Raw genomic sequence first — 24,582 nt, 5'->3', positions numbered from 1 at the left:
TTGGTGTTTTTTCATGAAACTGACTTTAAGGCAACTATTTTTGGCTTAGCCTCTTCTTAAGCAATGATAACCACGGTTATCAAGTTTACTAGTGCAAGCTATACTTGCACAATAAAAAGCCAAAGCACCTCCTGTGCGCCGCTAAAAAACCAACTCACTCAGCACCAGTGGTCTGGGCACCACCCCTCGAAGACCACATGGCCTGGAGGCTTGTCTGTCTGATGGACGTTCACATCTTTCAGGGACGCTCCACGCACATCTGTGAAAGCCCGACTTTCTCAAGTCTGACACAGCCCCGAGTGGTAGCGGCCCTCTGAGATAGGCCCTGGGTCTGTCACTACAGAACATGGTCACTATTGTGCTGCTTCCTCTTGTGGGGACCATGGCCAAGAAGCAAAATGATTTGCTGGCACCTGCCCAGACGGTGTGCTCCCTGGGTGCACAGCAGGAGGGCACCGACACAAATCTGGCAGGGACCAGGCTAGCAGGTCCCAGCCCTGTCCCGCCCTCTCCTGATCTTCTGCCACACACCAACCAGCAAGGACACAGACACAGGCTCAGAGCAGGGGGACTGGTGTGCGTGCCAACCGAGCCGGGTCCCACAGTGCTGGCCCCGGCCGCTAACAGTCAGGGAGGAAGGTGCTTGGGTTTCACTGGCAACGACAGTAAAACTGAAAGGGCATGCCTCTGAATGCTGGGGGTGGCTTCTCTGTGACCTACTGGGGACCTCTTCCTATGAGTAAGTCGTTGCTGCCACTGCCACCACAGCTGGTGGAAGGCACAGGCCACAGGCCACAGGCAGGCATGAGAAACGCAGCTGAGAGGCCCAGTCTGACGAAGTCATCCTGCTGCTGTCGCCTCAGCAGGGGAAAGCACCCCTGCTGCCGGCCATCTTCTCGGGGGATTCGGGTGGCAGTCCCTCCCTGTGGGGTGACCAATTGCACGATGATACCCAGTCCACTAAACTCCCCTTGTGGCATTTTTTAAAAAATTTATTTTTTCTTCATATCGAATTAACATAAGCCACTATTTAGCGGCTCGGGTGTTCTGTAAGAACAGGCACTCTAATGCGGGCGCCTGGGTGGTTCAGTTGGTTGGGTATTCTACTTCGGCTCAGGTCATGATCTCGCAGTTTGTGAGTTTGAGGCCCACATCGGGCTCTGTGCTGACAGCTCAGACCCTGGGGCCTGCTTCGGATTCTGTGTCTCCCTCTCTGCCCTTCCCCGCTTGTGCTCTCTCAAAACTGAATAAATGTTAAAAAAAAAAAAAAAAAAAATTAAAAAAGAAGAAGAACAGGGGCTCTACTCTTCCTCCTCATGGGGAGCGGCAGCATTCCAGCTGTTCATTTCCCCAGATCTTGCTGTTCTCTATCCAGCTTTTCCACTCCAGGAACATTCTTCCTGGTATCACAAGCCCCCAAATCTCTGTGTTTCTGGAGGAGAAGGAACAGAACAGAGACCTGGCTGGGAAGAGGACAGGGGCTCAGGGACCTGAGCACTAGATCTCTGCCACCGCCCCACCAAGACTCTTCACATCTTAGTTTTCCTGCCTGCAGAAATGATAGGCCAGCTCTGCTCTGACTCTAAAGAAGAGGACCTGGCTGCCATTCCTCACCCTGCGTGAACAATAATGAGCTCCTGAGACCCTGAACCATCCCACCTTTAGAAAGCTGGCCTTTTTAAGCCAGGTGACCAAGGGAGGCCAAGGGCTAAGAGCCTGCTTGTGTGTTCTGATGACAGGACGGAAGAAACACCTAGGAGCAGGGTACAGGGAAGCTCTAGCTGTCTGAGTTCTCAGACCTCTGGCTCAGGGCCAGAAAGGTGAACAAAGGCCGTGCGGGCTCTCAGGGAGGTGGCAACCTCGTTGGTTCCCCAGGGGTGGGGTGGGGTCAAGCTGTATGAGGGTGGTTGGAGCTGTGCTGCCATCATCCGGTCCCAGGGACGCCCGCAGACAACTTCCCTTAACCTGGCTCTGCCTAGTGAGTCACCACACAACTGCTTCCTGTTCCCCACATGCCCTCACGGAGTCTCAGGAGGTTAAATGAAGCTGCTCCCCCTTCTCCTGGGGTACCTGTGGGTCTCTGGGGGGTGTCATACCTGGGTCATGAGACTGGCCCAGTACCTTTCAAAAGAATGGCAGACGGAAGAGGGACCGGGAGTCTGCAGGCCCTCTTCTGCGGGTGTCTGTGTTTCCGGCCCTCTGAGTGGTGCTGTGTGTGTGTGTGTGTGTGTGTGTGTGTTTAGCATTTGCCCTCCTAACTTTTCCAGATTTTACCCGTCAGATTCCTGGCAGCTGTGCACGGCGCCTGTGCCGGCCGTCACGTCCCATTCCGATCTCTGGGTCGCACGGTGAGAGAAGGACACAGGATGCGCAGGGAGTGAAAAAGTGATGTCGGTGGGGAGAGTGCCAAGTCCCCACTCACAGCCATGGGACGCTTGGGGAGACGGGGGAAGCAAGCTGCTGTGGAGTTCAGAGGCCGGTAGTGAGATTTATTTTTGTTTGTATGAGTAAAAAGCTGCAGAAGCCTCTGGTGGGGGTGAGGGGGGCTCAACTGGAATGCTGTGATTCAGACAGACTGGCCCTGGCCTGGAGTCAAGTGTGCTGACCCGGAAGGAGAGGTCCACTGGAACCCTTCTCGTTGCAGCTAAGGTTGGGCCACGATGGTCCTTGGATAATGAACTGGGAACCCAAGGAAAGCACGGACACTTTGAATCACACCAGTGGTAGTAGGAACCGAGTTGTCATCAAGTGTGGAAGGAAAAAAAGAACTCAATTCTGTTTCTGGAAGGTGCTAAGTAGCCAACTTTCTCTGAGGTATGAGAGCATCCTTGAGCAAGGCAGTGGGGAACTGGGAAAGAGATAATCCACAGTAACATCTAATGAGGAAGCTAACAGGCTTGGGAGAAGGGCTCTTTATAGGTTAAGTTCCTTCTAGACTGTGGGAATGTTTTGGGGATGCTGACCCACTGAAAATTGGGACACTGAGAATTACAAATAAAAGGTATTGCAATTAGCTCACACAGGAGCTGTGGAACTTGAAGAACCCAAGTCACGAAGCAGAGCCACATTGAGAGAAGGCCCTCTTAAGTCTTCCTTCCGCTTAGGACTCCACAGGGAGTGTGGCTGCTCCCGTCCCTCTACTGGGTGATGGAATCATTTATCCCTGGGCCTCTCTGGCCAGAGCAATGTCTTCACCAGAAACAAGAAGTTCTGTGCCACAGCAAATTTCTGTGCTCATTTTGTATGTGAAAGTATCTAGGAAAATGCCTGATACATGAATAAATAACCTCACAAGTGTCAGTTTCCCTTCCTCCTGACCAGCTCCATTTTTCACCTCTTAGATTATCCAGGAGGGTAACTATCTGGGGAAACCACTCGGGAGCAGAGCTGGAGATGGGGAGGGGAGAGAGACAGGGTTGTTAACTTCTGTGATAAGATGATAAGACTCATGGTACTCTTATTGTCTTTTTTTCTTTAATGACATAGAAAGCTTTTTTAAAAATGAAAAATGGAAAAATGGAAATGAAATAAAAAATAGGAATAGTTGGTGAGATAACCACTGACAGTGCAGGCAGGCAGTTCCTTCTCGAGCCACAGAAACCAAAGGGAACAGATATTGCATTTGCTATCAAAAGAGAGCAGGCAGCACCAGGGGCTGGTAAACCCCTGGCATGATAAACATCGTCATGTAGGGTGGGTGCTCATGGGGAAGTCTCCGTTTAGGATCCCTTCTCTGGATGTTCAGTCAGTGCCACAGAACTTAACGTGTGCCTGCTTTCTTTTCAAAAGTTACAATCAGAAAAAACAAAAACCAAACAAAAACCAAACAAGAAAACCAAAACAAAAACCAAAAACCAAAAACCACCCAAAAAAGTTATGATCAGGATGAGTTGCTTGCTGCTTCTTATAGTTTTATGAGGACTGATTTTATTTTCAAACTAGACTGTAAAGAGCTCAAAGAGAATGGTCTTCTTTTCCTATAGTTTCTTCAACAATACCTTGCTCGATGAGCTCAATCACAGAATCTCAGAGCTGGAGGGCATCTTATGGCTAATCCGACTTGGATTTTATCCGGTAACTCTCATTCTGAGAATGCCCAGGAGGTGTGCCTTTTCCTGACGGAGAGGGAGTGGCGGGGGTGAGCATGACACCTCTGGGTTTGCTCCAAGCAGTACTAGCCTAAGGGTGCTGCTCCAGCCAACAGCCCATGGGTTCATTCTGTAGGAGGTCGGGACCTTGTGGACGCTGCAGGAGCCAGGGAGGCGAGAGTGGCTGCAGCAAACTGGAGACCCAGCGCCACAGCTTGTGGAGAAGCTGGAGCGGGCTCTGGAATGGCTCGAGTAGGGCGGGCGGCTGCCTGGCTCTGCAGGCTGATGTGCTTTCCTGCCTTGGCGTGAACGTGCCCCTGGCCTGGTAGTGCAGTGGCTCCCACCCTGCCTCCGACAGCTAGGAGCCAGGGCTGAGTGTCTGCCTTCCGCTAGCTTCCATACAGGTGTGGGGGGCTCTGTGTGTGCCCCATTGTTCCACAGCACCACCCTCCCCCAGCTGGGTGGCAGTGTGAATGGGCCGCAGCTATATTTAGAGTGAAACTCCTGGGGCCACCACAAAGGAGTGACTGCATCTTCAGGAGGGTGGGTGGGCGGGAAGGGGGACAGGGGAGCCAAGCTATTTTCAGAACACATGTCATTGCTGGCTACAGAGCAAGACTGTGGCCATAATGCCGAGGGAAACAATAGCTGTGGCCAGAGGAAGAGCCTGTTATGTTTCAGGTGGGATGTTTGCAACTGCTCAGGAAACCCGACCCCGCCCGACAGCAGCACAAATCACAGCAAAGCCTCGTGGAAGCGGCGGGGGGGGGGGGGGGGGGGGGGGGGGGGGGGGGGGAGGATTCACAGGGCCAGGATGAGGTGCCAAGAGGCCACGCCTCATGCCTAGAGGCGGATTTTCAGTGACTGCTTAGCCCTAGGGGCCTGATTAGGACTGAAACACCTCAGACCAACTGCCCAGACAAACCTTGTACCTGGCACTCTGGTCTCCAGACACCTCCCAAGAATGGCAATGGGAATGAAAAGGACTCGGTCAGAAAGCATCCAGGTGGGCAGAACCGACCTAATGTGAAGAGGTGTCTCAGGCAACAGGCAAAGCCTGGGGTGAGCCAGAGAGCGTGGCCTCAAGGTCCCAGGTGGGCGGTCTTGGCCCCTCAGTATTCAGGGACTTGCCTGGGTGCCGTGGCTCCAGCTGCACAGGCCCGGAGAGCTGCCCACACCCCTTTTCTGACCTCCAGTCGGCCCCACTCACCAGCCTCTGTGCAAGGCCGGAAGCGGGGAGGGACAGGCTGCGGAGGGAGGCTAGGCCTCACCTCCCCCATCCCACAGATGAGCTTGGGCCCAGGGGTCTAGGTGGGAGAAGGGAAGTGGGGGTGTGGCTACAGCCCCAGATCTCAGTTGGACTTTATAGCCATCATGGGGGCCAGGAGGATTTTTTTCAACTCCATCTTCATATCCCCTTCCCCAAACATGTGTGGTTCCTGTTTTGCTGCATCTGTAAAAGGCGCCGGGAGCTGGGGACTTGCCTTACACCTCTCGGTTAACACCCCTGGAGACTGATGGAGTTCAGAGCAGTGTAATTTACAGCCCATCTCTCCAATCTTAATTCACCCGATGCTCCTCTCTTCCTTATTGTATTAGTGTGACCCAGGTACCTGCCAACAATAATGGCCTCTCCAGCTAGGAGCCTCTCCCCCACTCCCAGGACAATTTATACCTTTTCCTTGGGATTTTCCCCCCTTAAATTAAACAAAAAGAGGAAAAATAAGAAAAGGTTAACATGGGTTTGGAGTGCAGCAGCCCCGTGGTTCTGGGCTGGGAGCCAATGGCCCGAGGGCACACACATGTGTGTGCTCTCCCAGAAGGGCCTTCACCGGCCCTGTTTTACAGCCACCTCGGCACAGACTCCAGGGTTCACGCATATGGCCAGACAGATGTGTCTGGCTTACGTTCAAGGCTGGAAAATGAAGAATTATGGAAGTGAAGGGCCCCGGGCATTAAAAGGGGGGGGGAAGGAAGGGGGGAATTTTTCCTCTGCTGAGAAATCCTCCTGTGGCTGTGAGGCTGGAGGAAGAAGGCTGACAGGAGGCAGGGCCGCCAGCAGTGGTGCATGTGGGGCCTGTTCTTAAAGGGGCCACAGCAACCCAAACCCCAGCTGGCCCATAGCAGGCCTGTGGTGCCCAGGCCCGAGCAGCCTGCTCTGAAGGAGGTGACGGGGGGAACAAAGTTCCCGAGCAGGGGCAGCCCCAGGCACCAGACGTCAAGCAAGATTCATACAAGACCTCCGGTTTGCAATGCACTGCCTGTTGCTGGAGAGGCCAAGCTGAGCAAGGCGCTCTTGACGAGGCCATGTCCCCATGGCATGTGCTCCCACAGCATCCTGTACTTCCCTTTGGCCACAGTGCACGCTGACGCCTCAAATCACTGGCTCCTCCATTCACTGTACACCCTGCACCTTCTGGGGCGGGACTTCTTTGGTTTGGTCCTGTGTCCCCCGACCCCTAGCCTAGCAGATGCTCCACTACCACTTATTACACACTGAGATGGAGACATGGTACTTGCTTCTAAGGAGTTCACAGTACAACAGTGGGGGTGGGGTGGGTGGGGAACACGTCCAGAAATAACTGTAATACGAGACATGATACAAGTTTCAGAAATGAAGCATAAATCAGTGCCACAGGAACACTGAGCAGAGAGGGATGAATTCCTCCTGAGGGGTATCAGGGAAGGCTTCACTGGGGAGATGAAGTTTCATCTGAGGACTGAAGGAAGACTAGAGTTTCAACAGGTAATAGGAAATGTGGAGCAGGAAAAGGGTATTCTGGTCTGAGGGAACAGCATGGACTGAGACCCGAGAGTGGGACAGGGTAGAGCACGTCAGGGGACAGTGAGAGGAGAGGACGGTTAGTGTTGTGGTCCGGGCAGAAGGGCACTAGTGTCTGGACAGGCACTTTACACGCACTGTCATTCTGAGGTAGGTGCTGTTACCACTTTCGTTTCATAGATGAGGAAACAGTTTTAGAGAAGTTAAATAATTTGCCCAATGCCACACAGCTCGTAAGGCTCACGGGCGAGAGGAGAAGAGGCTGAGAAAACATTGGGAACAGACAAGAAAACCTTAAATGCCATAGTAAGGAATTAGATTTTACTAGTGAAGCAGAGGCACAGATGATTTCTGAGCAGGGGAGCAGTTCTTTTGGGAAGAGAAGGATGACCACACGTGAGGTGCCCTGGAGGCAGCGAGGATCCTGGTGTGCGGACGGCACGTTCGCAGACTACCGAGTAAACAGCACCCCCTGGAGTTGTGCAATGCGTGGGCTCTGACTGCTCTAATCCAAGTCAGTACATGGCCTAGAGCAGCAGCTGTGGCAATGGGAACAGACAGGAGAGAAGGGAATAAATGAGCAGAAGGGGTTAAAAGCCAGTGAGGAATTTAAGAGGATTGTCTAGTTGCTACTGTCTATTAAGTCACCGAACAAATATCTGCTGAGTGCCAACTCTGCACACTGAGACTAAGAAGTGACAGGAAGGAGGAGGCCAAGAAGAGAATGGTGGTGAGGAAGCCTAGGAGGGAGGTGTGGCCAACAGAGGGCTTGCTTGTGCTTGACTGGCGGCTGCAGGAAGGGGGCTTCAGGGCCTAAAGCTACAGGGACGTCAAGTATGACGGGGATTGAGACTTGATGAAGACAGGTACTTGGTGACTTCTGACACCACAGTTTCCATAACTGCTGGGTTGAGGGTCAGGACATGGAGGCGGCAAGTATAGACAGAACCTTTGGAAAGACTGATGGTGAGGAAGAAAATAACCACAGGACAGGAAGAAAGACAGCCTGAGGATGAAGCTGCCTTGCAGGCCACAACAGAGGGTTACACACAGACCCTAGAAGGGCTGAGGAGGCAGCCACACCATGACAGTGACCTGGTAGGAGGTACCACACACTTGATTCCAACCAGCCAAGGGACATGAATACCTCAAGAGCAACAGATCCCAAATGGTATTCATTCCCCTTCCCGGGGCAGAGTTCTGCTCGGTGTTTAGACAAGTATCAGGCCACAGTGACCACTTACGGAGCACACACCGTGTGCCATTCATTGTGTTACGTGCTTTACACGCACTGGTTCCTGTAGGCCTCACGGCAATTCTAGGAGGCAGGCGCTAGTACCACTTCCATCTTACAGATGGGGAAACGGGCTCTGAGAAGTTAATGTCCCCGAAGTCACAAAACCAGTAAGTGGTGGAGCCCAAGAATGTGATCAGGTCTGCCTGACCACAGAACATTAAGCCCTGTGGCAAAGGCAAGGGGCGGCTGAAGCGAGGACTGGAAACAAGACATTCCTAAAGAGGCCCGATGCTTCCCCATGCTTACGGTCTTTAAAGTCTTTAAAGGGAGGAACATGACTGGCTCTTCGCTGTCTGCCCTGAGCCCCAGATAAGAGGAAGTGAGCTTATACAGTGTAAAAGGACAGACTTGGGAGAGCCATAGAGAAAAACTTGCCGCAAGTGCAGGTACGGGTCCACAGCTGAGCTGGTGGTGGAGGAACTGCGTGTGGAGATGAAGTAGTTTCTCTCCAGGAGGGTTTAGTGTGTCCTGTCCAGAGGGGCTCAGTCATTACACTCGGAATCCAGATAAGCAGACTGTGGCTATGACATTCTCTTCCCTGAGAAGTGGTGTTCTCAACAGAGCACCTATGACCTCTCCAGGAGTGCCTGGATAAGGTTTAAGGGGACTCTGAAACCCCGAAATTGTGTGGAAGATTGTATATGTGTAGGTGTGTATTCACAGATCATCACTGGAGAAGAAGCTTTCAGCAGATTCTCTGAGAAGAACCTGCTTCTGCCTTGGAGTCCACGAGAAGGGAGACTCCAGGCACCAAAAATGCTACCAGAATTTGGTGATGGAGAAAGAAAATGGGTGGGACCAGTAAGGATACTGCAAGACCGTCTCTTCCTGAGAGGGTCCTTCTTATCCCTACTTGTGACTCACACTCCCCACCCCCCCCCCACCCCATGCCCTACACAGCCACCACCCTGATGGGAACCACCCTCCCCAGGCAGGCCCCACCTGGATCTTTTCTTGGCGACGCTGCTGCTCAGCTATCTTCCTGGCCAAAGCCAGCTTCTTGGCCCGAAGTTCCCTGATGTCATCCTCACCCCCGCTGCCTTCGGCCTCTGAATCTTCCTCAAAGTCTTCAATCACCACGTCCTCCTCCTTTGGGTGGTGGAGCAGACCAGGGGAGAGAGGAGACTGTGAGCCCATGGCCCTTCCCAGCCCCACCCTTCTGTCCTCCTAGCACTCCCAACTCCATGGAAAGAATGGCCTTTCCTTACAAAGGACCCCAAGGTGTGTGCTTCCTTCAACTCAGGCAGAGAGGGAGTCGACAGAAGCTGCCACCTTGCCCTACAGCAACTGCTCCCTTTTGCACTCCAGGCTCTTTCCTCTTGGAGAGTCATATGTCCACAGGAGAAGTGACTCACACACACATATACTTCCATGCTTATACACACAGCTCTCCATTCTCCTTTGCACACACTCACCAAGTCTTGCTTAGAACATATTTTCCTTTTGAAATCACCAAAGGGGAAAACAACAGAGAAAGCTGAACCACTCAATTTAGACCTAATTCCTGCTAATGATCTGATAGGAATCAATTCTGGCCAAGAGCTGTGAGTTAGGCGTGGAAGCTCCCCTGCCCCCGAGATAGCTTCAGGGAGCAGATGCTGTAGCTCAGCAGACCTTGCCCTGGTTTCTTTTTAAGACCACAGCCTGGCGGTGTGGGGGCTGCTGAGCCCCATTACAGGAATTCACATGACATGACCTTGCTCGGCTGCCCCCTTGGGTCTGGGCAGGCTAGGAGATGGCTGGCTAGCTTCAGGAGCCTCCTGCCAGGCTGGTGGAGCCTTCCCCAGGGATGGCTCCTCCCCGCCTGCAGCCTCAGCTCTCAGAAGCCCCCACTCCCCGGGTGGTCCCAGGCTCCATTCCTCACTCTCTCACTTCTGACCTTGGTCAGCAGAGAACATGCAGCTGCCCAAGACAGTGTCCTCTGAGGGACAGCATTAGCATGGGTAACACGGAGTGATTTAGTAGGAGAAGATTCCTGTGTTTCTAACTAGATGATGATAATAATGACAATGATTATGACAATAACAGCTACCATTTACTGAATGCTTATTGTTGGTCAGATAACTAGGCTAAGTGTTTTTCATGTATCAACTCATTTAATACTCACGATGGTCTGTGAAATAGGTGTCACTATCATCCCTACTTTATAAATGAGTACACTGAGGTTTAGAGAGTTAAACAGTTTGCTCAAGGTCAAAGGTAATAAGTGGTAGATCAGGGATTCAAATTCCAGTGGGACTGACTCCAAAGTATGTGCTCTTACCAACAAGGCTGGGGTCTTGAATCTAGACAGTAAGGCCAGCCCAGCCCTGAATGGCTCAGGCTTCCACTAAGCCCACCCGGGACCTGTTCATTAGAGTCTTGCTCTCTCCTCTAACTGTCCATCTCAAGATGATATTCTGAAGGATTCTTTGGGCTGAAAGTGGTTGGTATAGTGTGTGGGTGCATAGGTGATGCTTTTGTCTTGGGAGCAAAATCTAGGGGTAGGAAGACAGTTTTGGTAGCATCTCTAAGGAATGGGACTCTCTTCTGCTCATGAAGAATGATGCCTGAGGAAACAAAGAATCACCGTCTCCTTCTTCCTCCCCCAACCAGCTTCAGTGATCCAATCTTTCAGTTTAGGGAGAGACGGGGGTCTCAGGATGGGGTTAGAACTGTCACTATCCAAGAAGTCTCAGGGGTCTGGGACGCTGTCCACAGTCACCATGCATCTGACGACCCACAGACTATTCATTTCTGGGAGGCCCAGGCCATGAGGAGGAAGACTCGGTCTACACATTTGCTTCCTTGTTCGTGAGGTTAACCTGGACCAGAGTCAGTGGGACAGGATGGCTAACTAACCTGTTGGGGGAACACTGCCTCTGCCTGCTCTGATCAGAGATCCACAGGGTTATCACGGGGCTTGGAGTAAGCTTGACTGAGGTCAAAAGGGGGTCAGTGAGGCTTGTCTGAGGTTCACTCAGCTCTCACAGCAAACGAGGAAGTGTGGGGTTATGAAATTACAAAGACCAGGGTAAGCAGGGTTTCCCAGGGGCCACTAACATAAAGGAACCCAGGAGGCTCGTGGGAAAAGGAAGAAGTGGGCAGCATGGTGTGGGTCATAACCTTTGTTTGGTCAATAAGCCTCAGAAGGAGAGAGAGAGTGGCACAGCCAAACTCTGGGCCTGGAGAGCTGGTCTGATCCTCTTAAGAGTGGAGGAGGCCCCCCCTTGGCATTTACATTGTGCCCTTCTCTCCGGGCCTCACTTGAGGTGAGATTTGGTACCGGATTTGGTACTGTGGGCTCCACCAGCCAGAGGACATCTCTCACAGCAGTCCTGGATGCTGGCCTTGCTTACTTTCCACTGTCTGCCTCAGCCTTGAAGTGTGGGTGAGACAGCTGGCTGAGGCGCTGCCCCACCCATGCTTCCCTGCACAGCACCCAGGGCTTGGGTGGCATGCTCCGTCCCACCTCAAGCCTGGACACCCCGATGGCTTTAGCAACCCACCGCCTCCTCCCATACTGACAGCTCATTCTTTCCCGTTATTCCCTGCCCAGGTTTCATCTGGAGTCTGGAATCATGGGCTCAGCTTTATCCCTGGAACCACCTCTGTCCTGGAAGCTGAGCCCTGTGTCATCAGGGGTGGGGTGGGGTTCTCCAGCTATTCTAATGAAGCCAGTCCAAGACTCTGCTGCTCTGAAGACTCTGAACCAAAGGTGGCCACTCTATCACTGCTTCAGATCACAAACGACAGCTTCCAGCTGACATCTGGCTTCCCTGGCCTGTTGCTGATTTCATCCCTGCACCCCACCCTGCTCCACCAGGCGCTTGAGACTGCTGTGGGCCAAATGACTGTGTTGGCCTACGGGTGACCTGGCCTCTGGCTACAATCACTTCCGTCCCTTCTTGAAGTCCCACGTTCCTTCCCACCTAAGTCTCCTCTGTCTTCAACGCTGCAGAGGAAAAAAGGAGAGTCAACCTTCAGGCATAAGTGAGCTGTGTGTGTGTATACACCCAGACAGAGCTACCCACACCCAGACAGACAGCAGGGCAGCTGGCAGCGATAGGAAACGCATGCATGTGCCGGCATCACCACACACTCACATTTACTCAGAACCCACAGCCAGCAGGGCAGCCGGCGGCAGAGTTCTGTTTCAACTAACACACAAACCCAGCACACACAGACCTGTGACAACAATCCCCCTCAAGAAGACACATACGTGGACAGGAGGGCAACCGGTGGTGGGGCTTAGCAGGGGTGTGTACACGGTCTCGTGCGCACGCGCATACACACACACATATACACATGGTCTGGAGTGAAGCAAGGGCTACAGGAACAACCAAGGGCAAACAAACAAGAGGAGAATTCCTTAATCACATCAGGATGTGCAGGAGGGAGGGAGGGAGGGAGTGAGCGAGGGAGGGAGAGTAGGCCGGGGGAGGGGGTGATTTTCCACACGGGGCCAGCAATGTCAGCTCTTCCTGTACGTGTGCTGGAGGCTGGAGTTCAGGCCTGTGCTGCGCTGAGCTCCACACATCTATAAACTTGATCCTCAGCCTGAACCCTAACACCCCCCACCCCCAACTCCCTTTCCTAAGCCTCCCGAGCTGCACATTATTAAACTCTTTCTTTCCCTCCCTTCTCCTCCAATGCAACATTAAAAAGAAGCATCTGGAACTCGTAGCAGAGTGAGATGGAGACACTGGGGTGGGACTGGCAGGAAGGGGCACCAGCAGAGTGCACTCTTGAGAAGTTGGCTGGTCACGTCCACATCCATACTGCTGTGAGCGGTTATAAATAACCAGGGTAAGAGCAGCAGCCATGGGCAGAGCAGGGTTGGGGGCGGGGAGGGGAGCCTTCCCTCTGCCACAGCGGGCTCTCCCCGCATAGTACCTCATCTTCCAGTTGTTTTCCCTCTTGGCTTCCCATTTCCTTTCCCATGGTGTCTGGGACGGGTGCCACTGACACATATTTTCCACCCTTGAATGCCAGCAGAGGCTCTTCTTGTCCACAAAGGGCTTCCAGAAAATACTTCAGCACTGTGACCCTTTTGCAGTCGGCTGCAATAACCTACAGGGCGAGAGGGAGAGAAGCAAAACAGCATTTTCTGAAAGGGAAGATGAAGATGACAGGCACTGTTTGCTGGCAGAGGGGCACGTGACAAGTGTGTCAAAGTTACCCGACAAGGCTGTGGGGTGAACGAGCGGGAGTTTGAGCGTGTGTGAGACTGTGAAGGAGGGCCAGGGCAAGGGGGTTGAGGTCAAGGTCCTCTGGAGGAAGAGAGCACCACTACCTCTCCTAGGTCATCTCTGGGGGAGCAGACAACCCCACGATCAAGGCCCTCTGGGCTTTGCCTTTCTTCTACTGAGGTCCTGATATAAAAAAAGAATACACTAGATTCTTCTAAGTTTAGCATTTAATTGATAGAAGGAAGGAGGGAGCACAGAACACTGGCTTTCACAGAATACAGCTTCCTGGTACCCTCACGGCCACTCCATTCTCCTCCCGGCTCCCCTCTCTCTCGGTTCCCAAGAGGAGCCCTTCTAGCCTGAGTGCAAAATGAATGATGAGGGCTTTCTTGGCTGTTTCATTTCAGCTAGATCACTTCAGGCTTCCCCTGACAGGTTCCTGCTCCACCTAAGAGCTTCTCGTGCTCAAGAGACTGGGGCCAGGCAGGAAATTGTTGTCAGGAGAAGGGAGACAGGCAAAGCAGGTAGGGGGTGTTTCACCAAAGCTCTGCTCCTCCAGGGGTCCACGCCATCCTGCTCCCATGTGGCCACATCAGCACATAAGCCAGTGCTGTCAGAGAAACTGGGGCTGATTTAGCTGAAATGAAATTCAATATCTTGAGCAATCGTCAAATTTGTAAGTGTCTCAGAGGAAGTTTCCGTAGTCACTCTGTCTGGGGTCCTTCTCCTGTGAGACCACACAGGTGTGTCCTCACCTGTAAACCCGTCTGCATTGCTGGCACCCTCGCATGCCCTGCTCTTCATCTCTGGCCTCTGGGGTCCTTTCCTCCTTACTGGCAGGGCACGTACCAAGGAAGAGGAGGAGCCCTGCTTGATCTGGAGCTTGGAAACTGGTGAAGGCCATCACTGCCTCATCAGCACTAACCTTAGCCCCTGGAGAGTGCCCTCCACCGTGCTTTCCCATTCCAGACCACGAAAGGGACCTCTACGTCTGTATCACATAGTAAAGTACAAACTTGGAGACTGGCTTTGGTTGTTTGCTCCTTGTTTTACAGGTGCATATGCCCCTCACCTGGACAATAACCCCACTGGTAGCAAAGGGATACATCTTGCACTTTTTGTGCTTCTCTACCAGGGGGTGCTAAGGGCAAGTGGGGCGCACAGGAGGCTCGCAGTAAGGACCGACGGGCGCAGGGGAACATGAGGCAGGTGTGATCCAAGTCTTCCAGGACACTGTGGAGCTGAGCGCTACTGTGCCAGCTGGCTGGCCAGGGCAAGTGCAGCACGCACCAGTCAGCTGTGACTCCAACTCTGTGACTCTATCCTTTGCTGCCTCTCCCAGCCAAACCTGCTATTCTCCCTATGAGTGCCCCCTGCTCACCCTCACCAATGGCCCTGGTAGCTTTATAGGCCTGAATCTCAGGCTAAGTCTCGACCACCTCCACCTGAGAAGCTGACTTAACAGGTGCTCAGCTACCCAGCGAAAGCTTAGGAAAGGACAGCCATCTTGAACTTGGGGTGCCAGGTCCTGGACTTGGGCCAGGGCAGGTAGCCACAGGTTCCACTGCGTGTGTTTGTTCAAACATGTCATGAGAAAGGCTAGGGAATACAGAAGCAGGGGCTAAAAAGCATTAAAGAACAGAGCTGCAGTGAGTAATGGCCTGGCAGGCAGCACGCACAGTGGCCTCCCTGCATCCCCAGCCTCTCACTTGCAGAGGAAACTTCTGCATTTCCACAAGACTGCCAGTTTCCTCTCTGTGGTCTAATTTTAACCACCTTGTCGTTACAGTGTGTGTCAGCCACCTGACCCCACTATGACCTCTGACCTTATGCCCCAGCTACTGCTTGCACTATGGAGAATTATGTAATGGGTCCAGGACTTTCCTTTTCAGTGTGAGGCTGCTACCAGTGAATGGAGAGGAGGTGGGGGTTAAGGGGTGAGAGGAAGACAGAGGAAAAGCTTGCCATGGTCCTTGGCATCACCTGGATGGTAAGACGTATGCCAGGACTCTTGCTGAATATGCAGCAGAAATGTGCCCAGAAGAGCAGAGCATGTCCATGGCTGTGTGTGCCCGCTGATAGGCAGTGAGAAGAGTTCCTGCTGTTTACAGCATGGGCTTGGTGGCATGCTCAAAGGCTCAGGAAGAAAGTGTGATTAGTGGCCAAGAGGGAGAAAGGGCACATTATGGACGTGGGACTCCTGAGATGGGGATTTCCAGGGCACAGCAGGGGGGCCCCAAGGATGCAGACATCCTGAGTCTGCCTGCAGCACATCCTTAGGGGATCAGTGGAGATTGTCATTCACATGGACACAAAAGCAAAAAGGCATGTCGTGTCCGCCCCCCCCCCGCCCCCCCTTTTTGATTGTCCCTCTAATGTTTAGAAGGAACAAGGTTTCTTTGGGGATTTTGTCTGCTATGGCCAGTTAGTTCCTTCCCTAGGGCGAGGGCACTCCTGGCTGATTCTCAAAAGGGTTTCGATCCACTGGGATCTCTGAGATGCCACTAAAAGATCTAAAGAGAATTCTAGGTGTCTGCAGAGAGACAAGCTACCCAGCCTTTTGGAATTGCAAACTCCCTCCTTTGCAATCCAACTAGCAGGGAGGACAGCCAAGGTTGTGCTGTCTCCTTAGGTTTCCAAAGTGAGTGAGAAATGGGCTTCTAGCTATTTAGTAGATGGGGGAACTGAGAGAGAAAGTCTAGGGCTTGCCCAGGGGCATAGAGAAACTTCTGTCTCCAGCCTTCTGGCCTATCTGGTAAAGCATTCCACTTTAAGGCCAGAGGAATGAGCCCAGCAGAATGAGGACCACAGTTCTCTTGGTCCTGTAGTTTACAAGAGGCTTATGGGAATATTCTCCCAGACAAAGACTCCAGCACTTGAGTTGGGGAAAAAGTTTAAATGTGGTTAATAAGGGACACCGTGATGGAAGAAGCCCTTCGAACCACCCATAAAGAGCCAATTCCAAGATGCTCTTTGGCTGGCCAAGAAGGACTTCCTGGTAGGACAGGGGTTAAAGCTGGGCTCCCTGCTTGGAGAGGAAGGAGTCCAGCTGAAGTCTATGACATAATCCTCACAACAGCTCTGTTCATGAGTACATTTTTCCGTTCTATATCAATGAAAAACACAGAATGTAAGCGGCCTGTACATTGCAGCTCTGGGCAAACTCTAGATTCTCTAGAGGAGACAGAGCTGGGCAGGGGAGGCCTCCGTCATGGGCTGTTAACAGGCTAGAGGTAAGTAAAAGGGCTGCTGGCCAGGGACTACCCCAGGGAACCTGGGACCCAGCACCTTCTCAGTAGCAGTTCTGGCCCTTCTGGAGGGAGACTCACTGTGTGGGAGATTACCAGGAACTCCAACACTGATGGACAAAGTGTCTCACACAAATCACTCTAGTCAGCTTTGAAAAGAAAACTGGGGTTTTAGGTCAGGGAAGAGCTAAAAGAAAGGCGCCCAGAGAAAGCCCCTTTCCGTTCCCCTGAAAACCATCTGAGGCAGCGTGCCCCACCAGTGGGAACTGAAACCTCTAGCTTCAGGGCTCCGGTTATCACTGGATCAGGTCCACACGCAAAGAGCCAAGCAGAAAGGAGGACTGAAAGCAAGATGTGGCAAGGCCACACAGGAGTCTGTCCTGTCACAGGCTCAGTTCCTTAGAGGTATAATGAGAGCATGCATGGGGTAAGTGGAGCTTGGAGCTATGTGGAAAGTTAGGTCTTGTGGAAAGCAGGAAGAAACCTCTAGGTCAAGAGAGAAGAGGGAAGGCAGACCGAGCTACTGGTCTGGGGTACCTTAGGTGGGGTTGATAAGCAAGGAGTGGAGTGTTCTACAGCCACTTGGCAGGAGACAAGCCCGGCCTGGGCAGAGATGCCCTGGAAGGAACAGAAAAAGAGATCTGTCTTATGGACTGTGGGGGAGGGCGACAGACAGAGAAAAGGAACTGAGCACCAGGTACCACAGACTGACTGATGTCCTCTGAGTTACAAGACTCAACACCTCAGAGCTGCCACAGAGAAGGGAGAACACTCCTCCCTTCCCTGCGCCCGTGTAGCCAAGAGAGCTCTGAGAACCAGGCCTCTGGATGCAAGTTCTAGGGAATGAGGCACTCACTCCATCTTTATTGGGGTCCCTGTTATCTCCAAACGGGCCTCTTGGAAGGCACAAGCACAACAGGGGCTGGTTTGATTTTGTAGTTTCTTTTTTCTGAACTCTTGGTTTGGGGGAACCAGAATTTAAACCTGTACTATCGGCCAGTTCTCTATTTTTTTCTGGTCTTAAAAAGTCCTGCTTGCTACTGCTCCTCTGGTTAAAGAGAAAAAATCACATGGGTTTTCCTCTACAAACTGAAGTTTACAGGTTGTTTTTCTTGTTTCTCTAAATGGAGCCAATTATTCTCACATTTGTTGAAACCTTCAATCAAATTTTATAGCTTGTTAATTTTACAGAATGTCCTTAGAGCAAATAAGATGCAGACAGAAAGTGAAGTCTTGCGGAGATTATTAAGAAAGCTTAAAATAGCCTGCAAATCCACCACCAAGGCTGGTGAATATAGGCTGTTTGGCTGGCTTCTGAGGTCAATTAGCAATGGGTTAATTATCATCTTTAATAAGCCAAGCCTACAGATTGGCTACAAGAAGCTAAAGTCAGACTGAAGTGTTTTCACAAACTGGGAACCTCTGGTTATTCACGACTCACCCTCACAGGAGACTACAGGGTGGGAAGGACAATTCTGTAGTGGCCAAGGGTGGGTCAGCCTACAAAGAGGCCTGCCAATGAAAGTTCAGACACAGGGAATCCTCTGGAGCTGGGAGGACAGAGGAAGTGGTTCATTCACATTCCTAGAGGGAGGGGTTTCCAGGCAGGGAGCGGACTCCAGAGGCAGGAGGGAGCTGGCCATAAGGACGCACATTCACTCTGAAGACACAGGGAGTAGCTTACGATGGGGAGACAGACATTCGCAGCCTACCTGAAATCCGAGTGAATTGGTACTGGACTATGAGAGATGGTGGCGGGTCAGAGGGGAAAGAAAGGAAGAACCTGTGCAGGTGCTGAATGACAAAGGGGACAGAGGGAGAAGAGGCACAGGTCCCTGTGCTAGACACATAACCTGAAAACCCCTGGGCACACTGTCAAGGGAATCACTCAGCACTTCACCATTTCCCTATCCCTGCTGCAACGGGGCCCCATTTCTATGCAACGCAGCTAAATGCAGGCCTCTCCTGCAGTCACTTTCGGTCCCAATGTCCAGACCCAGCACTCCTTAGTCCTATATGGTTAGTCTGTGTTAGTTGAGAGGTCAATGAATCACAAAATGAGATGTTAACATCGTCGACCAGCCCACAGCAGTCACCCCATTCCACATGTCTGGTCCCAACAGCTGTGTTTTTTTCACAGTGGAGGCAATGGGGGGCGCTACCCATCAGCTGACAACACGCAGATGCCTGTTCAGAGTGGTATGGCAGCCGCTCGCCACACCCACCTCTACTGTGTGTGTGTGTGTGTGTGTGTGTGTGTGTGTGTGTGTGCGCGCGCGCGCGCGTGCGTGTACTTGCACCCCTGCACTGCCCTGAAGTCTCCTAGAGAGGGATGGGTGGGAACTGGAAAATGGTTAGGTAGAAGACTTCAGGGACAGGGAAGAGGCTATCCTAATAGTCTTACTGTATATTCCAAAAGGTGCAGGTACCTGGCTACTGGGAGGGAGATTATGTTCACCCTGGAGGGAGAGTCGAGGGAACAGAATTGTGGAGCATACCCTGGCACTGAGAAGGTAAGTACAGTAGAAACAATGGGTCCATTCTGGAAAGAGGCAAGTTGAGGCAATAAACGGGGTTGATCGAGAGCCTGGGCTTCACAGTCAGAGAGACCTGAGAGACTGGTCTTAACTACGACTTCCTAGCTGTGTGTCTACAGACAAGTTACTTAGCCTCTCTGAGCCTCTGTTTGCTCAAGTTGTTCTGAGGTTTAAAAGAGATAATGCATTATCAAACATTCAGCAAGATGCCCGGGCCAAGTGCTCAATTAATGAATGGCTGTTCTTTTTTCTTCTTCCTTGCTGCCTCACTCTGCTCAGACATGCGTGGAAGCCAGACTCAGAGGTAATGAAGAAGGAAACATGGGGCTGGCACTCCTCTGGAATGTTCACCTGGCTGTTGAGGCTGCTGGAATATCTTACTCAGAACTAAGGTGCTGGATCCAGGCTGCTGGGTAGGCCACTTGGTGGAAGCAAGGCCTGGCCTCTCTCTAGCTGTCCCTCCTCCTAATCTCCACAGAGATTCTTAGGCCTAACCATAGACACGCATTCTGTGGGACTCTAGAGAGGCCTCAAGGACCTGGGCTTTAGGATAAACACACACAACAGAACTAAAATCCTGCACTGAATATCAAGATTGCCTTGTCCATCTAGCTACTTCATACTGGGGTTGTGTGGTGGCTTTGTCTTTTTAGCACTATCCTCCTTAAATGAGACCCAGCTGGATCCTTGCTCCAGGTTCCTCAATACAAAAGAAATGATGAGAAAATCCCCAATGTGGCATTTTCTACCCACCTGAATTTCCTGAGCTTGGAATTCTGAGCAAAGCCAGAGAGAGGAGTCTGGATTTTCCTGTGTAAAGTACAGCTTGCTCTTCTCCAACGGTTCCCTCGTGGAAAGAAACTATTCTTTTCTAGAGCTCTGAGCTCCGGCTGTACGAGCAAGGTGCATTCTCAACATGAGCCCGTTGCAGAGAGCAAACTATAGGCAGCAGTAGCTTGGGCTGCAGTCCAATCCGCTTCCCCTGCAGAGTGCTCTGAGAGCAGCCACCCACATCGGCAGGAGTCAGGGGCGGATACTGGCACTGCCAACACAAGCCTTTCAGGTCTGGCTGGCTTCAGCTGGTCTGAAACCTGGAACACAGGCGCTGGGGCCCTCACTTACTGAACCAGCAGGGGAGGCTACAAGCTCAGCCCCTGGGGATGAAAGTCCTCATGTCTGTCTCAGTCTGCAAATACCCGCATGCAGTCTGTTTCTACACTGCCAGTTAGTTCTGGGCTAGGAGCACTTATCTTGGGCTCCAGTTACGCTGAGCTACATTCTTATTTGCTTCCAGATGGCCAGGATCAGGAGACCACCCTTTAGGTTTGTGTTCAGGTTCCTTCACCAAATTTGTTCTTAGTTTTATTTTACGTGTGTGGGGGAGAATACCCTCTCTGAGATATCTGCAGCACTCGACACACTTAGTCAACAGTCAATTCAACAAATATTTTCTAAATGCCTACTGTGTGCATTAGGCACTGTTCCAGGCCCTGAGGATTCAGTAGAAAACAAAGTCCCCGGTGGCTCCAGTGGGTGGCGGGTCACATTCAGATCAGGTATATGGAAGACTCTCTGCCTCTGTCCTAAGAGAGAAATCCGTCACCCTGGCCTTATGACCTGCAGCACGCAGGGTGGCAGAATCCTCATTCCTCTTCCCTCAAGGAGGAGGAAGAAACAGCCCCAGGAGACCTGGCACAGCGTTCCTTTATCCCTTTTAGGTGACGGGTCCTCAGGAAGTCAGGATGGAGAATTAATTCCCTCGGGCTCAGCCTCACTACTAGATGAAATCCCGATCTCTCTTAACGCTTTCCCTGACTTGTCTGAGCCCTCTGCCACCCACCGTCCCCTCCCCACTGTGTATCACCACTCTCCCTTCTTGCTATTATTCCCTAATCCTCAATTCAAGGCCCCAGGCCACCCTGTTTGATATCCCCCCACATGCTGTTGGCTCCCTTTTGCACCTCTGAGGCTTTGCTGTTATTCAATCAGTTCATTCCCTCGTCTTCCTTTATGTTTGATACAAAGTCTTTCTTAAGAAGTCTTACTCAATGTGCCAGCCCACTGCCCACAAATTTTTCCTAAGGCTCTACTATGTGTTAGACATTTTGGGCACATAAGGGAGAACAAGGCAGACGCCATCCTTGACCTCACAGAACTTTCAACTAGAGAGGGATTCCACAGCAACCTATGCTAACTCTCCCAAGTCCACAGGTGGTCCCTTCAGCACCTGTAGCCTAGGCCAACGCTTCATTCACCTTCTCTAACCTCACTAGCAGCCCTCAGCATGTGTACTGCTTCCACGAAGAGTCGCCTTTCAGAGCCACGCTGCTACAACCGGAACCTCCTCCATATCATCTCCCAGTGATCCAACCCTTTCCTGAATATTTCAAGTGGGGAGGATTCAAGACTGTGGATTTAAAACCATCAAATGCTTAAGAAACGTGGGAGTAATTTTTATTGTTACCTACTTAATGGATTTCTTTGTTTTTCCTGTTATCTTCCAGTATTGACCACGCTGTATGAGAGGTCTGTTACTATTCTGACTCTACAAGGGGGTTCATTTTCTACCAGGGAGCCCATTCCATTTTTGGACTTTTCTAATTGGTAGAAACGTCTATCTCTTTTAAGCCCAAATTTGCCTCCTGGTGCTTCTAATTCTGTTCCCGGGGGCCACATAAAAACCCCCAAGTTCTGCTTCTACCTGACTGGCCTCGGATGGTTTGAAGTCGATTGTATTATACCTTCCCTAGGCTGAACAGCCCCACTTCCTTCAACTGCTCCTCACTTCAACTGTCTCAACATCCTGCTTATTCTTTCACCAAGACTTTCACTGAGACTAATGTGTCTCTGAGAGCGAGTGCCCACGTGTGAGCCGGCAGCTGAGAACAGACGGAACATCTCCTCCTTGTTCCATTCTGGATACCTCCGTCCTATGAATTGAGGCCAAAACTGTACTGGTTTTCTTGTTCACCACCTTGTACTAAGGACACATTGTGAGCTTTTTAATCAACAAATCCCCAAAGTGTTTCCACATAAATGGCTAAATAATCTCTCCCCCCACTAAGTGCAAGCTCTCCACTGTTCCCTTTTAAACATTCCTTCACTGAGGCCTCCCCATGCTATAAAAAAAAAACCTGTTTACTTACGATTGTGCTGCGTGCTACTTGCTATGTGCAGCTGACTTTTTGGATAAGGTAGGATTCTACCTTTATTCCTAGTTGATTTCATCTTGTTATTTACTTCTTTCATTGTAACCTATCAAGTTTTATTTGGATCCTACATTTGTCACCTGAGAATGTGTTCCCTCTCAAATTCATGACATCTACAAATCTGATCTGTTGATTTGTTAATGCTTCTCAGTATCTTTCTCCCATCAGTCTGTCCTGTTTTCTCCCCTAAGTAAGATTCTTGAAGGTAGGCACCATAATTTGTATACACACACACACACACACACACACACACACACACACACACACACGTGTATTTAAAGAAAAATCTATCTGTAGCATCTAACACACACTGAGTACGTGGATAGTGTGGATGACATGATCACAGAGGGGAGACAGCCACACTGTACAGTATGTGAATCATACTCTGTGTTGTGCAACACAGACACCCTGGATAAACTCAGAGATTCTACTCTCTGCTTTGGACAGTGCTCCCCGTGGAGGTTTGGGCTCAATAAAACACAGGTACTCTCTTTTGACAGGTTGCCTACTGAGTTTTGGGTTTGAAATAAGATACCACAACAAGCCAAGCTCTGGGCACGTTTTGCCTTGTCTTAACTAGAACTGTTGCCCCTGGACAGGGTATAACACACCTCAGCAAGGGGTAAGACCTAAGTTCTTCAAAGCACCAATGTGGTGCTCTGAGAAAAAAAACTGCAGCCATATCTCAAGAATCCTCATGGCATATTAAAAATATGGCACACAGAAATTCTGAGATTAGGGCTGAGGTAGAAGGCTGCTTTAAGTTGTATTTTCAGATTCTACACCCAGAGTCCTGAATCTTATACGTGGCCCATGCCTCAAGCTTGGCTAACTAAAGCTAACTAACTAAAGTCCATCCATAGTTTGAGATAAGGTGTAAGTAAGGTAAATGTCTGGGATGCAAAAGAAATGCAATAAATATCAGTTTCCTTTTCTATACCTCTAAACACTAAAAAGCATTTTTTTTGAGAGACAGAGAGAACGCAAGTGAGTGAGGGTCAGAGAGAGAGAGGGAAAGTGAGAGAAAGAGGGAGAAGTGGGGCTCACCCGAAGCAGGGCTAGAGCTCACTTGATGTGAGACTCGAACTCATGAACTGTGAGATCATGACCTGAGGTGGTCAGACCCTTAACCAACTGAGCCACCCAGGCACCCAACACTAAAAGCATTTTTATTTATTTATTTATTTATTTATTTATTTATTTATTTATTTATTTAATGTTTATTTATTTTTGAGACAGAGAGAGACAGAGCGTGAATGGGGGAGGGTCAGAGAGAGAGGGAGACACAGAATCCGAAGCAGGCTCCAGGCGCTGAGCTGTCAGCACAGAGCCTGATGCGGGGCTCGAACCCACGAACCGTGAGATCGTGACCTGAGCCGAAGTCGGACGCCCAACCGACTGAGCCACCCAGGCGCCCCTAAAAGCATTTTTAAAAACCACCTGCATCTTGGGCGCCTGGGTGGCTCAGTCGGTTAAGGGTCTGACTAGCTCAGGTCATGATCCTGCAGTTTGTGGGTTCGAGCCCTGTGTTGGGCTCTGTGCTGATAGCCCAGAGCCTGGAACGTGCTTCGGATCCTATGTCTCCCTCTCTCTGCCCCTCCCCAGCTCTTGCTCTCTCTCTCAAAAATAAACATTAAAAAAAAAAAAAAAAAACAAACCCAAAAACAAAACAACCACCTGCATCAAAATCACATAGTGAGTCTGTTAAAAATGCATATTCCTGGATTCCACTTTGCACTAAATTAGTGTTTCTAGGGATAGGGGCTTGGAACGTGTACTCTAAATAAGTGAACACTGAAGTTTGAGAGTCAGTGCTTTAAAGGGTGGAAGACTACAGGAAGTCCCCGTGGACCGTGAGATCATGACCTGAGCCAGAGTCGAGTTGGATGCTTAACTGACCGAGCCTCCAGGTGTCCTGGAAGCAGTTGTTGTTGTTGTTATTGTTATTATTTAAAGGTTCTACTTTCAAGTAATCTCTACACTCACAATCCCAGGATTAAGAGCTGCATGCTCCTCCGACTGAGCCAGCCAGGTGACTCTGAAGCAGCTACTATTACATTCAGGTACTGATTATAGAGAAGAAGAAACTGAAACTTGAGTAAATTAAATGAGATGTGAAGCCAGATGAAAGGAGTTCCTAGCCTTGTGTTCATGCCACCTCACCAGAGCCACTTCCTGGGACAGCTTTATGCCACAGGGCTTTAGCCATAACGACAAAATCCGCTGCGTGCTTCCTTCACCCTGACAGCT

At 51.0% G+C, this 24,582-nt stretch overlaps 1 protein-coding gene across 4 annotated transcripts in view; it reads right to left on the bottom strand.

Annotated features, from left to right (window-relative positions):
• The window catches only part of SMG6 (SMG6 nonsense mediated mRNA decay factor), a 227,424-nt gene that overhangs the window by 9,447 nt on the left and 193,395 nt on the right, over positions 1-24,582 (bottom strand). For all 4 annotated transcript variants that reach the window (XM_053893381.1, XM_053893382.1, XM_053893383.1 and 1 more), the window contains 2 exons: positions 13,043-13,219; positions 9,110-9,256 (listed from right to left, as the gene is read on the bottom strand). In XM_053893381.1, coding sequence (XP_053749356.1) covers positions 9,110-9,256; positions 13,043-13,219 — 324 coding nt within the window. The remainder of the gene's footprint in view (positions 1-9,109; positions 9,257-13,042; positions 13,220-24,582) is intronic.

Source organism: Panthera pardus, unplaced genomic scaffold (genome assembly GCF_024362965.1).
Source record: "Panthera pardus isolate Hobbes unplaced genomic scaffold, ASM2436296v1 HiC_scaffold_3, whole genome shotgun sequence".
Lineage (NCBI taxonomy): Eukaryota > Metazoa > Chordata > Mammalia > Carnivora > Felidae > Panthera > Panthera pardus.
Note: the sequence above shows the minus strand (reverse complement) of the source record. Positions and strands in the feature narration are given on the sequence as shown.